This window comes from Accipiter gentilis, chromosome 15 (genome assembly GCF_929443795.1).
Source record: "Accipiter gentilis chromosome 15, bAccGen1.1, whole genome shotgun sequence".
In the NCBI taxonomy this organism is placed as follows: Eukaryota; Metazoa; Chordata; class Aves; order Accipitriformes; family Accipitridae; genus Astur; species Astur gentilis.
Genome location: NC_064894.1, coordinates 23,578,247 through 23,589,796, shown reverse-complemented (window position 1 = coordinate 23,589,796; position 11,550 = coordinate 23,578,247). Strand labels below are relative to the sequence as shown.

The 11,550-nt window shown below is 39.6% G+C and overlaps 1 protein-coding gene across 6 annotated transcripts in view; it reads right to left on the bottom strand.

Moving 5' to 3' along the window:
- Positions 1–803: 803 nt before the first annotated feature.
- The window catches only part of HS3ST5 (heparan sulfate-glucosamine 3-sulfotransferase 5), a 198,018-nt gene continuing 187,271 nt past the window's right edge, over positions 804–11,550 (bottom strand). For all 6 annotated transcript variants that reach the window (XM_049817749.1, XM_049817751.1, XM_049817747.1 and 3 more), the window contains 2 exons: positions 7,100–7,238; positions 804–2,470 (listed from right to left, as the gene is read on the bottom strand). In XM_049817749.1, the coding sequence (XP_049673706.1) occupies positions 1,540–2,470; positions 7,100–7,206 (1,038 nt within the window). In that variant the 5' untranslated portion in view covers positions 7,207–7,238 and the 3' untranslated portion in view covers positions 804–1,539. The remainder of the gene's footprint in view (positions 2,471–7,099; positions 7,239–11,550) is intronic.

Genomic DNA, 11,550 nt, shown 5'->3' with positions numbered 1-11,550 from the left:
GTGTCCCCATCAATCTTTAGGTGTTGGTTTTAAAGTGGTTGGGTTGTTGTTTGTTTTTTTTTCTTCTCTTTCTTTCGTTCTTTCTTTTTTTCTTATTTTAAAAGACATTTTTCAATTGGTTTTATTTGTTTGCTTATGCGTCTTTAAGAGCCATGCAATGTATAAAGCATGAAAATACTCATTTCCTGAGCTAATTTCTTGTCACTTACTGAATGGAAACACGAGCTATGTGTTTATACCAGTAATAACAACTCTGTGGTTGTTTGTTTAGAGCAGGTCCATATGCTGCCAGAAAAAAACCAGAGGTATCACAACTGTTTTCTTTGACTTCTGAAACATCACCAGCTTTCAGTGATGAAATCTCTATAACCTTCTTCTAATCTTGTTTATCTGTCGTTTTGGTTTTAATGGCCGCTCTGCTTTTTTGATGTACCTGGTTACACTAAGCTTTTACAGTCATTCTTTAGCCTCACAGGCTATTGCAACTGAATTAATTATAGCAAAGTGCTGCAACAGAACAGCAATAATGTTCTTTGAGGTGTGCGTTACACCAGACTCCCAGACAGATGAGTTTTTTAATAAACTCAGCTTCACCGCCTGTATCAACTTTCTCAATTGTCTAGAAACCAAGTTTACACGTGCAGCTCTCTTTCACAGACATGCACATGTTCTGTCTGGGCTAAGGGACCACACTGATGTACATCAAGCACAGGTGAAAAGCCATTGCACATATAGGTAATTTTAATCCATTCCATTTTTAAATACCACAATAAATTTAATTTTCACAATAAATTAAATAGCCATATTCAGTTTACAAAATAGAATTACTTAGTGTGAAACCAGTATTTACAAACATTGTACACTATGTACACGATGTTTAGCTTTGTCAACACACAAGCATAGAAGAAAAAATTATTTGACCTTTTTTTGACACATGATTGACATGCTACAAGTGACACTATGGTCCATACAATAAAACAATAGTGCAAACTCACCACAGGAACTCTGAAACAATGTAGTTTGTATGAGATAAGATATTCATTTCAAATAATAAGAAAATAGTACTATCCACTCTCATTGTAAAAATTCAGCACTGTGTTTAAAGTGTCAGTATTCCTTTAGCAATATACATACCAAATATAGCCTGAAGATTATGCTTTCTCACAGTTTCACAGACTTTTGACATGAATTTTTATGGCATAACTAACTTTCTGCTTAGATCAATAAGTATGTCACATAAGCACTTCACTAAGCGAGAGGAACACTGACCCTTTTAACGGTGTCTGACTTTATTTCCCTAAATACCTCCTTCCCTTTATTATATCTTAAAAGATGCCACTATGCTGACAGTAAATTTATGTTAGTTACTATTCTGTAGAAAAAATTGATCCCACCGTATATTTGGTCACACACTGCATATGTACACGTATGCATGAAAAAAAGTTACTTTGATAGCCGTGTCTATGAAAAGTGCATATTTTAGCAGAGACATTTATTGCATGTCTCAGGTGCAACAGAAAATGTTGTATGAAGTTTAGTTTAGGGCCAGTTAAATGTCCTCCCAGTGATCTGGTAGAATTTTTGATTAAAAGGATGAAAGAACTTGCGCAATTTGGTAATGACAGAGGTATCCACCTCTGGGTGGATGCGTCCCTTGCTACCCGCCAGGCACTTGTTAAAGACAATGTTAAATCGCAAGCAGTAAAACCCTCTGGTGGCATTGAAGTATAAATTGTACTGACTTATCCTCGGAGGAAGATTTAGGAACTTCTCGACCAGCTGGAGTTCTGGCAGCGGTTCTGTGATAAGCCGGTCTCCGTCCACGATATGAAACTGCTCGATTGGGAAGTATTTTAACCATCTTTCCAGATGTTTTGTGTAGATGCTGGTTCTCACTGCCTTATACTTAGTGTTCACTTCGCAGGTATTAGGATCAATAGCCAGCTTCTCAAATTTGTAGTAAGTTTTGTTCTTTCTTTCCTTACCTTCCAGCACCTGAGTGTAATCAGAAATAGCTCTTGTGGTAGGTTCCCTGACAATGATCAATAATTTGATAGATGAGTTCATTTTGTAAATCCTTTCAGGTACTTCCTCGGTGATAAAATACGCAGGGCTTTTCTCAATTGTTATTTGATGAGGGTAAGAAAAAGGCATTTTTTTCCGGTACCACTCAATCCCCTTGGCATAGTTCTCATCATTGTCAAAGAAGTGAATCTCTTGAGAAGCTTTGACCACTGCGGGGTGAAGGTTCAGCATCTCCAGTAGTGCTCGGGTGCCTCCTTTCCGCACCCCAATGATAATGGCCTTGGGAAGCTGCTGAACCAGATTGTGCAGTCGTATTTGTTCCTTGGTGGCATTGCCCTTTCGGAATTCGTGGAGCAGCCCTCGCTTGAACTGCAGAGCTCGCAGCGGGATTTCGTCCTGGCCGCGGGGTCCGAATCGACCGTCGATGGGGCAGAGGGGCTGCAGTCTGCAAGCAAAATAAGAGGTGTATGTAAAAAGAGGATATCTCTTAAGGCAAGTTTTCTACATAAGGCAATCACACTCTTGGAAACGTTTTGCAATATGATGAGACCACATTTCTACTTCTATTGTATTCTGCCAGTGGTGAAATCGTTTGCAGATTGTTTGATTATTTATTCTGGTATTTTGCTGTGATTTAGCTGAGCAACTCCTAACTCCGCCCTTCTTGTCTTTGACAACATAGACACCATGATGACTGTTCTCAGGGCTTCTGGAACGTTGCTCACCTCCCACATTCCTCATTTCTTTGTGATTGCTTTAGTAGTTTTAAAAGCATTCTAAGATGAATTTTATTTGGTCATTTTGATCTGAAAATCCAGTTCATTTAGGTCGTCTCTCTCCCACACTTTTCCTATTCTAGCCTGAATTCTTTCCTGTGCTTCCCATTCTGTTGACTTTATTAGCTGCTGATGCAGAGTTGGCCTTTTTAGTGAAGAGGAGCAAAAGGGATGAAAACCAGCTTTGTAGGCATCACCTTTCAATATTTCCCCTCCTCTTTGGAAGATGCCCAATGTTTTCCCTGCGAATCAGAATCAGAAAGACCAAGGTTCTGAATCGGACATGATTAGCAAGGGACAGAAAGAATGGCAAGAAAAGTTTTTTAAAATGCATTTATTGCATCATTACCTCGATGATTTTCTTACCATCACTTATGTATCCTCCCACTGAACCTCATTTTGTGCCTTACTGTTCCTACTTTTGCCCCTGCTTTTTTTGTGCTATTCTTTTATACTCACCTGCAATCATTTCACCTATTTTCTACTTTTCTAATGCTTCCTTCTTGTATTTGATGTCACTGAATGCAAGAAATGGTTCAGTAAGAAAAGTGTTAAAATTTTGCTACTACAGAACCTTAAACAAGCCCTCACCTCCACTCTCAAATCAGCGTTTTGGTCATTATACAGGCCAATATTGCACTGAGATGAAATTGGTGTGTAGAGAGAGCTTCCAAAGTCCTACAGAAAACTACTATTAAAAATTTTGCGGAGCTATGCGTTCCAAAATTAAGGTTATGTAAGAACAAAGGTTGCCTAGACAATTTTAATATGAGCTCGCTGTGCATATATATTATGATATGGTTCTTAAATTACACGGCCACATGCTATTATTTTTCACAGGACCCCTGCCTCAGCCAGTATACCAGATGGGCAAAGCTCATTAATAGCTGCTTAGGTATTCAGTATTTATTCTGGTTTCTCAGCATGTGGCCCCTCACTCATTTACTGTATATTATTCAAACCCTGCTTTCAGGACAGAATTATTTATTTCTTTATGGCGTTTCCATCCATCACTGCTTGTTGGGGTCTCTAATTTGACACTGATGCTAGGACAATGGATGGTTGGGACAAAGTAAGTTTGATTCCCCTGGCTGACCCACTAGCTGGTTCCTTGATTATCCAAATGCTGAGAGATATAGCCTGTCCAGACACAGGCAGAGAAACAACCCAGATGACGTTGCTGGGTTCACATAAGCTCTAGCTAAGTCCTGCAGTCTGCTCAGAAAGTGTGATGAGAAGTGAGTTCCTGTTATTTCTTTTCTCAAGTTTCTAGTCTCTTCTTTTCCTTTGCTCTCTGCCATCTACTGAATAAAAGCCTGACTTGGTGGCAAAGACCGAATCATTGAAACGCTGATGCAAACGTGCCAATTAAAAAAAAAAACCACAAAAATAAGCAGAAAGCAATGTCTTGACTCAACGGTGGTACAAATTGGTCAGACTGTGGCGTGGCTGGTAAGACAGTCTTTCTGCAGCAGCGAGGTGGCAGTTAAAAGCATAAGAAACAGAAGCTGCAATTGCTATCTCTGTTCTTCTCTTCCCTCTCCTTCTGTGTATTTGTTATTTGTTTTCAAGCAAAGAGGATTCCACACCAGCAGTTCCAGACCCATCTCAACTAATTTTATCTCTTTTGCTCAAAAAGACAGTTAGCACTGCCTTCAGTGTAACACAACAGCTTGTCAAACAGGGTGGTTTCCTTTAAAAGTAAATAAATACTCAGGATATCCTCTAGCCTAAGGGAAAAGATTGGATGTTGTTAAAAGTCCTTCCTCAATGCTTTACATTTTAGGTTTTTTCACTCTTTCCCCTTCCTTCTCCTCTCTCTAAACAATAAAAAATATCCTTTAAAAGATCTTGGCAGTGGTGGTATTAAGCAGGCTGTCAGATCTTGGTAGTTGAATCCCCAGATGTAACTATTTACTGATATACTGCAACATGTTAATATTTTTGATTCTCTGAGTCATTTTTTCCATTAAAATAACAGTCCTTTGCAAAGAAAGAGTATATGACATTTATTTTATCACCGAAGTTGCTCTCCCAAACCAGGCAATTTCTCAAACCACAACAATAAAACTCCACAAATATTCTTCTTGAGAAAACCCACCATAAACCAGTCGATCTCAGGGAACTTTATTTCTGACAAATTTCAAACCAGCTAAAATAAGGCTGGGCAATCTTAATGACAAGTAGCAGTGCTGTCTCTCCTGATCCAGAATACTTGCTAATTTTCTTTCCAAGGAGGTGTCACAGTGGCAAGATTATAAGCCTGGTTCCAGCAGGAGCAGTTTGGAGTGTGGAAATCAGGTGCAGAGGCTCCTGGTACTGCCAATGAGGGAGTCAGGCGACTCGAAGACTGATCCAGATCTTCTCAAAATTGCCAGGCACTGAATCTGAGCTTCCACATGTGAGGCAGCTCCATGAACTCAGGATCAGAAGGACAGATGATGGTCTCCCCTGGAGGGAAGTGCTCAGTTTATCGGAATTTATGACCAGTGAATCAGATAAGCTAGTGGTAATTTCCCTTCGAGCCTAAGAAAACTCAAAACATCCCTGTTGAAGAGCCTAATCTGAGGCTATTAAATATGGGCCATCCCCAGCTCTCTTGATCAAATTAGATCAGCATAAATTAAGCATAAATGAATCTGGATTCTTCCTGAACAATTAGTTATTCCAAAGCCTATTGAAGCTACTCAGTGTCCTTTTACTGACAGATTCAACAAGTTTGGATTGTGCCCTAGTGCTGAGGCAGAAGAACATTTCCAGTTAATTCATCTGTGTCTCATCCTTTCTAGTGCTTCCTTCTCTTTCTCTTTCATAGCAAGTCCAAATAAAGGAGTGCTTTTCAGCAGTGTGGTATTTTTCAGACTGGGTAATGCAAGAGAATGAAACTGAATTTTACTGCCATTGGCAACATTATATATGAAACTGGTGGAATTCACTGCCGCAGGAGGTCAGCGAGTCAAATACTGTGGCGAGATAATTTTATAGCCATCAGTAAATTCTGTAGATGTGCAAGCGTAGATAATAGCATAAGGTTAATTAGATTTCATGCCTCTGAGGATAAAATATACTTTTGCAGGGATCAGTAAGGTTTTCTGCCTCCATTTACAGAATCACATTAGTCTCAGTGAAGTTTTCACCTCTGAAGCATCAGAGATGCTTTGACCACCAGGGCAAAGAAGACATAAATTCTGGGGCTTAATTTGCAATGCACTTGGTCCTAGCTGAGTAGACAGTCTCCCTCTTCTTCTGGAGTGGATTTAAGCAGCTGAAGAAGGCACCCAGTGAACTCAGATGGAGCTCAACATTACCTAGCAATGGACACTAGGTAGCTCTGTTTTCAGTTCACTTTCCTGCACTGCATATTCACCCAGCACTGTGTCACAATTTTGAACTCGGCTAATATTTTCCATCATTTAAAAATGGACACTAATAGAGCATTAGCACCGGCAAGCTGTCTACCAGCTCCTGGAAATCTTGAAGTCTTGTTTCATTCATTCTTTTGAAACAGCTTTTTTATCCTGTCTTTGTGTAGCACCTACCAGAGCAATCCCAGGCCATTTTGGAGGGGACAGAAACAGCAGGGGCAGTGCAGGTAGCACTACTGTTGCACTGTCAATAACCAGTCAAAACTCAGCCTGGTCAAAAGTGCCAAACACTCTTCGATTTCCTCTGCTGGATTTTCTACTGCTCTCCAGGAAATCACTGCAGAGAAACCCCACTTATTTAGCACATTCAGCTCCAGAAAATACTGGCTAATTAGCATAGTTAAAATTCTGAAACCCCGAAGCAATCTTTCAAGTGAAATAGTATTCAAAACTTGACGAGCTACTCTGCAGGCTCATACTTAATTTTAACTACCACTGTAGCACATTAATTGCTTGCTCATAAATTTAGAAAAGATGATATATAAATACATCATAACTGTTTTGCTGAAACTAGAGGTCAACACACAGATGCACACAGAAAAAAATGAGCTACTGTAATGACATTTTTACTGGATGCTGTTTTATTTCTTCTCCGAAAATAACTGTCAATGTGCTTAGAATACAAATGGACAAACGGAAATACTTTGACAGGGATGACCTGTGACTCTATTTTCTTACTCTCTTCTCCAAAGGAGAGGAAAGAACAATGAAAACCACTACTAGAATAGACAGTCATTCTGTCTTTCTGTACATGAGTAGACACTAAAAAAAACCCCAACCTAAACCCCCAAAATGGAAATCTGACCCTTGAAGCAAAAACTCGGAAAATCATAGTCCATTTATAATTAAGAGAGCAGCTACTTAATGACTTACCTATCCAAGCTCCCAACTCTGGCAACTAGATATAGGAGACTTCCAATAGCAAGGCTGCCTAGCACAAAGAGCTTCTGTCTCAGCAACGCCTGCTGTTTGAATAGCATGGCCCTCCATCAATCTTCAGGACTTCTTCAGTCTGCAGAGAGAACACATAAAACACCCATCAGAAAACAATGTGCAGGGTAATGTTTAAGCAGTTGTTGCAAGTGATTGAGCCACACTTGCAAAATCTTTTCAAACTGCAAAATAAGTAGTTAAAATTTTTTTGTTTGCTACTGGTTTTCTGTCCCACGTGGTAACACCAGGCAAAGTATCTGGGACAGGGTGATAATTCTGGAAGTGACAGTTCAGCTATAACCATCATTACTAGGGCTGTCTGATAGCTACGCTGTGGGTCTTGACTTTGTAGAAGCTTGTATTGTAATAGAATCTCTTGTTAGGTAAACACATTTAGACTTTAAGCCCTTCAGAATCAGCCTGGGCTAGATTTCAACAGAGATTGAAATGCTCTGCTGCCAAGTGAGGCAGCAGTAACCAGGAGTTAGGTCCTGTACACACAGTGTACGGGGGCACATTTACTGGGTCTCTCTTATTATTAGAGTGCAAGCTGGAGACGAATCTAAACCACTGTATTTCCTGATCTGTGCCAGCAAGCCCGTGATGACAGAGCTGAGAAGCACGTAGCTGGGGTAGGCACAATGATGATTTTTCAACACCAGCGCATCCTTCAGCTCTTCCCGTGCTGGGTGTCAGCTTGGGCTGTTCTGTGGAGAACCTCTTAAGCACCTCATCTGCCTGACACCAGCCTCGGCTCTCACCTCAAGACCTGCTGGGTACACAAACTGGCATCCTTGAACTGAGCATGCCTATATACCCAGATTTCAGCAACACCAAAGCATAGACTTAAATTTCCTTTTCTGATGTGCTCCAGAGACCATCTAAAGCCCACACATGAGCTTCACTTCAAATACTTTAGATATGAGGCAGGCAGGAGTCAAAAGATGTGACCTCGTGCCAAGAAGATTCAACCAGAATAACCAGGAGGTCCCTAGGTAAGGCAGAAGGAAATGCTGAGTACAGCTATTTGTCTTCAGCCTGACTCTTCCCTAGCCACGAGGTTTGTGTTCAGGACTGTAGACCTGTTTAGGAGACTCAGAGCTGCATGCCTAATGCCTTCTTACAAGAACTGAGGAGAAAGATCAGCTCCTCCTTTCAGAGCACAGCCAAAGATGTGGTTCTTCACTCTGTACCAATCCTGGGCTACAAATATACAGGAGAATTAAGTTCAAATCCTCTCACTGGCTCAGGTGATGTAAAGCCATATCGTCTACCTACCAAATGAATGCTTTAATCACCACATTGATCCTCTTGATACAGAAACCATAAATATAAACTGGAATCGCCTGAACTACTCATCCATAGTCTCACTGCCTCAACCAGGGAATGTTTAATGTATTATGGAGTAGCTTCAACAGGAACTGCTTTTTTTTTTTTTTTTTCCTGAATTTTGACTGGACTTACTTTGAACAATTTTTGATGTCAAGTTTCTTATGTTCTACTACTAGAAAAGCTCCTTTTGCAGCTCACTTTCTTCTTTTCCAACCTTAGGATTTGCATCAGGCAAGACTGGGGTAGATTATTATGAGCATATAACTATACAGAGAAGCAGAATGGGTAGGGAGAGTGCAAGGTTTGACCGGCCACTGTTAACAGAGCCTGCCCATTTCTGTTAAATTTTTGGCCCAGAAAGCTCTCACGAGACTCCAGGATACAGTTTGGGAGCTACTACAAGCCAGGGGCCATTCCCAATAAACAGCACGCATGCGGCCTGCCTGCCTTAGTGCTGATTGACTTTAATGGTATGGATGCGGTTCACTCCATACTGGTTGTCTTCAAGGGTGGTAGAACAGTCATTCCCAAGCACATTTATTTTACCGCTGTAGAGAAAACCTTTGTAAAACAGCCCATCATCTCTTCATAAAAAAGCCATGCAACATTGAAGCTCTGAGTCTGACTGAGCCTCTAGCACACTTCTGGTGTGCTAATAATAATAGTAACTCCTTATACAGCCAGGTCATAGCTCAGGATAACCTATCATACAGGATAACCTATCATACAGAATATATTGCTTTTTACATAGATAAAAGCAACTCTATAATAAGAATTCTTAGATAAGACAAGGATCATATAAAACACAGAATAAAAGGAGTTTGCAATGCAAATACAGAGTCAGAAGAAGTATTATCATCCTTTAAAAAATAAATGAGGAGTAGAGGTACAGAGGGATTAAGTGATTTGCTCAAGGTCACAGAGAAAACTTGTAGCACCAGTGGGATTCAGTGCAAAATGTCTGAATTCCTATCTAGTGCCTTAACTACATAATAAACTTTTGTCTTTTTTCTTAACATTGAAAAATAAACATAAAAATGACATATAAATGAGGAATTGTAGACATTGAGCAAGGCAGAAAACTCATAGCTGAAGCTTAATTATTAAGAAAAATACATAGATGCTATACCTCTATGTTGATATGCTACTGCTAATTACTCTTTTAATTAAGTTATTTAATTAAAAAAAGAGGAGAAAGAAGGACATGGTGGTGGTGATGAAGATGATAGCAGCACGCTTTCATAGGTTTGCAGTTTTAAATTCTTCAGTGCTGCTCTCTCTGAATAAAAGTACCACTTCAGTGTTACAACAATTGGTTCTGAACTTCATCTCTCAGAAAACATGCACATATGAAGCTCTCTGTACATGAAGCTAAAGTGCTGTCCACATGTTCTCCCTTACACATGCTCTTGGACCCCAGTTAAGTCCTACTTGCAGGCCTCACTAAGGCTGTGGAGGTCATCAGGTCATAACGAAATCAAATTAATGACAAGCTGTTTCCTGAAATAGATTCCACAAGGTCTCATGACCTCAATATTAATGTTTACAATAAGATTCAATGCAAAAAACCCAACCCAAACTAACCAACCAACCAAACCAGTTCCATTTGCTCTGTGTCTGCCTGTACTGGAGTACAGAAAACTTTTGCTCAGAATGACAAGTACTAAACACTCACTAGAAATGCAAATATAACATTATTTATTTGCTTGTTTCATTTTTGGTATCACTTTCAGCATCTAATTTGGAGTCCATGGAAGGAGTTTTATTCCAGAGAAGTTGTGACCTCTACAATACTTTCCTCAAATGTTTTTTTTTTTTTTTTTTTCATGAAAAGAAAAAACCAAAAAGTAGAGAAATAATATCTCGGCTTCAGAAAAGGCTACATCTTGCAATGGATGTACTGAGATAGCTCTACGTGACAGAGGACCGAAGAAACATTTCTATTTAAGCCACGGAGTTAATACAACCAGAATGAGATTAAGGTGAAGGTCCCTAAGGCAGAAATGCTGCTGGAGACTAACATGGCAACCCTTAAATGAAATGGAAAGAAGAAATGAAAAGGAAGAAATGAAAATTCTGGGACATATTATAAGCTGTACAAAGTTTTCTATAAGGAATGCATACTTTTAAACTTAACAAGAAGCTGGAAGGCAAGATAAAATGTAAACCAAAGTGACAAGATTTTAGCAGTTATTTGAGGCAAAGAAGGGGTTTTAAAAAAAAAAATAATAATTTTGCTCTCTGTTAGGTATGACAGCTGAACTGGCACACAAGCTACTGACCAGTAGGAGGAGGGTTGGGAAAGCCACAGGCAGAACTTTCCCAGTAGCTGGATGCTGAACGTGGAACCTCCCACCAAAAGAGATGAAAGTATACTGTTGCACACCTCCAGTGGGCTTACATCAGAACTATTGACCTATCTAGTTAAATATGCATGTGAGGAAAGTCCCTTCCTGGCTATCCAAGAGAGTCACAATGCACAAAGAACAGCACAAAGCATTCACAATGTGGAATGTATAATTTCTAGAAATCAAAGTGTGTGCAACATTATGTAGAAAAAAAATATAATGTGCTTTGTGATTTCAGATGCACAGCTGATCTAACTTGTTAGATTGACATGCTAAAGTTAAATAAAGAAGCTTCATTTAGCACTAGAAATTAGCCTTATCAGTGTATTGATGTGAATGCCTCGCTCAACCCCATTCCCCATGTTCCCATTCTTGCTGGGGAAAGGACTAGGGTTATTAAGTGAATTGCCAAGAGAAGATAGTACAACTATGTAGAACTCTGATGATAACACCAACTGAAAAACAGATGGAGTGTTCCTGACAAGATGAAGTGATCGTGAATAAAGGAAGATAGAGCATGTGCTGGCCAAACAATGTGAACTGTCAGTGAACTCTTGTAAAAGTTAGTTTTAGGTTCAAGTTAGGTCAAAGTCAAATGAGTAGGAGAAAACAGAAAAAAAGCATACCAATAATGAAGGTATTATTGATAAAAGTCTGAATCTGATAACACCACAATTTGTGCAGAAGTACTGAAAACAGAAGCTGTTGATG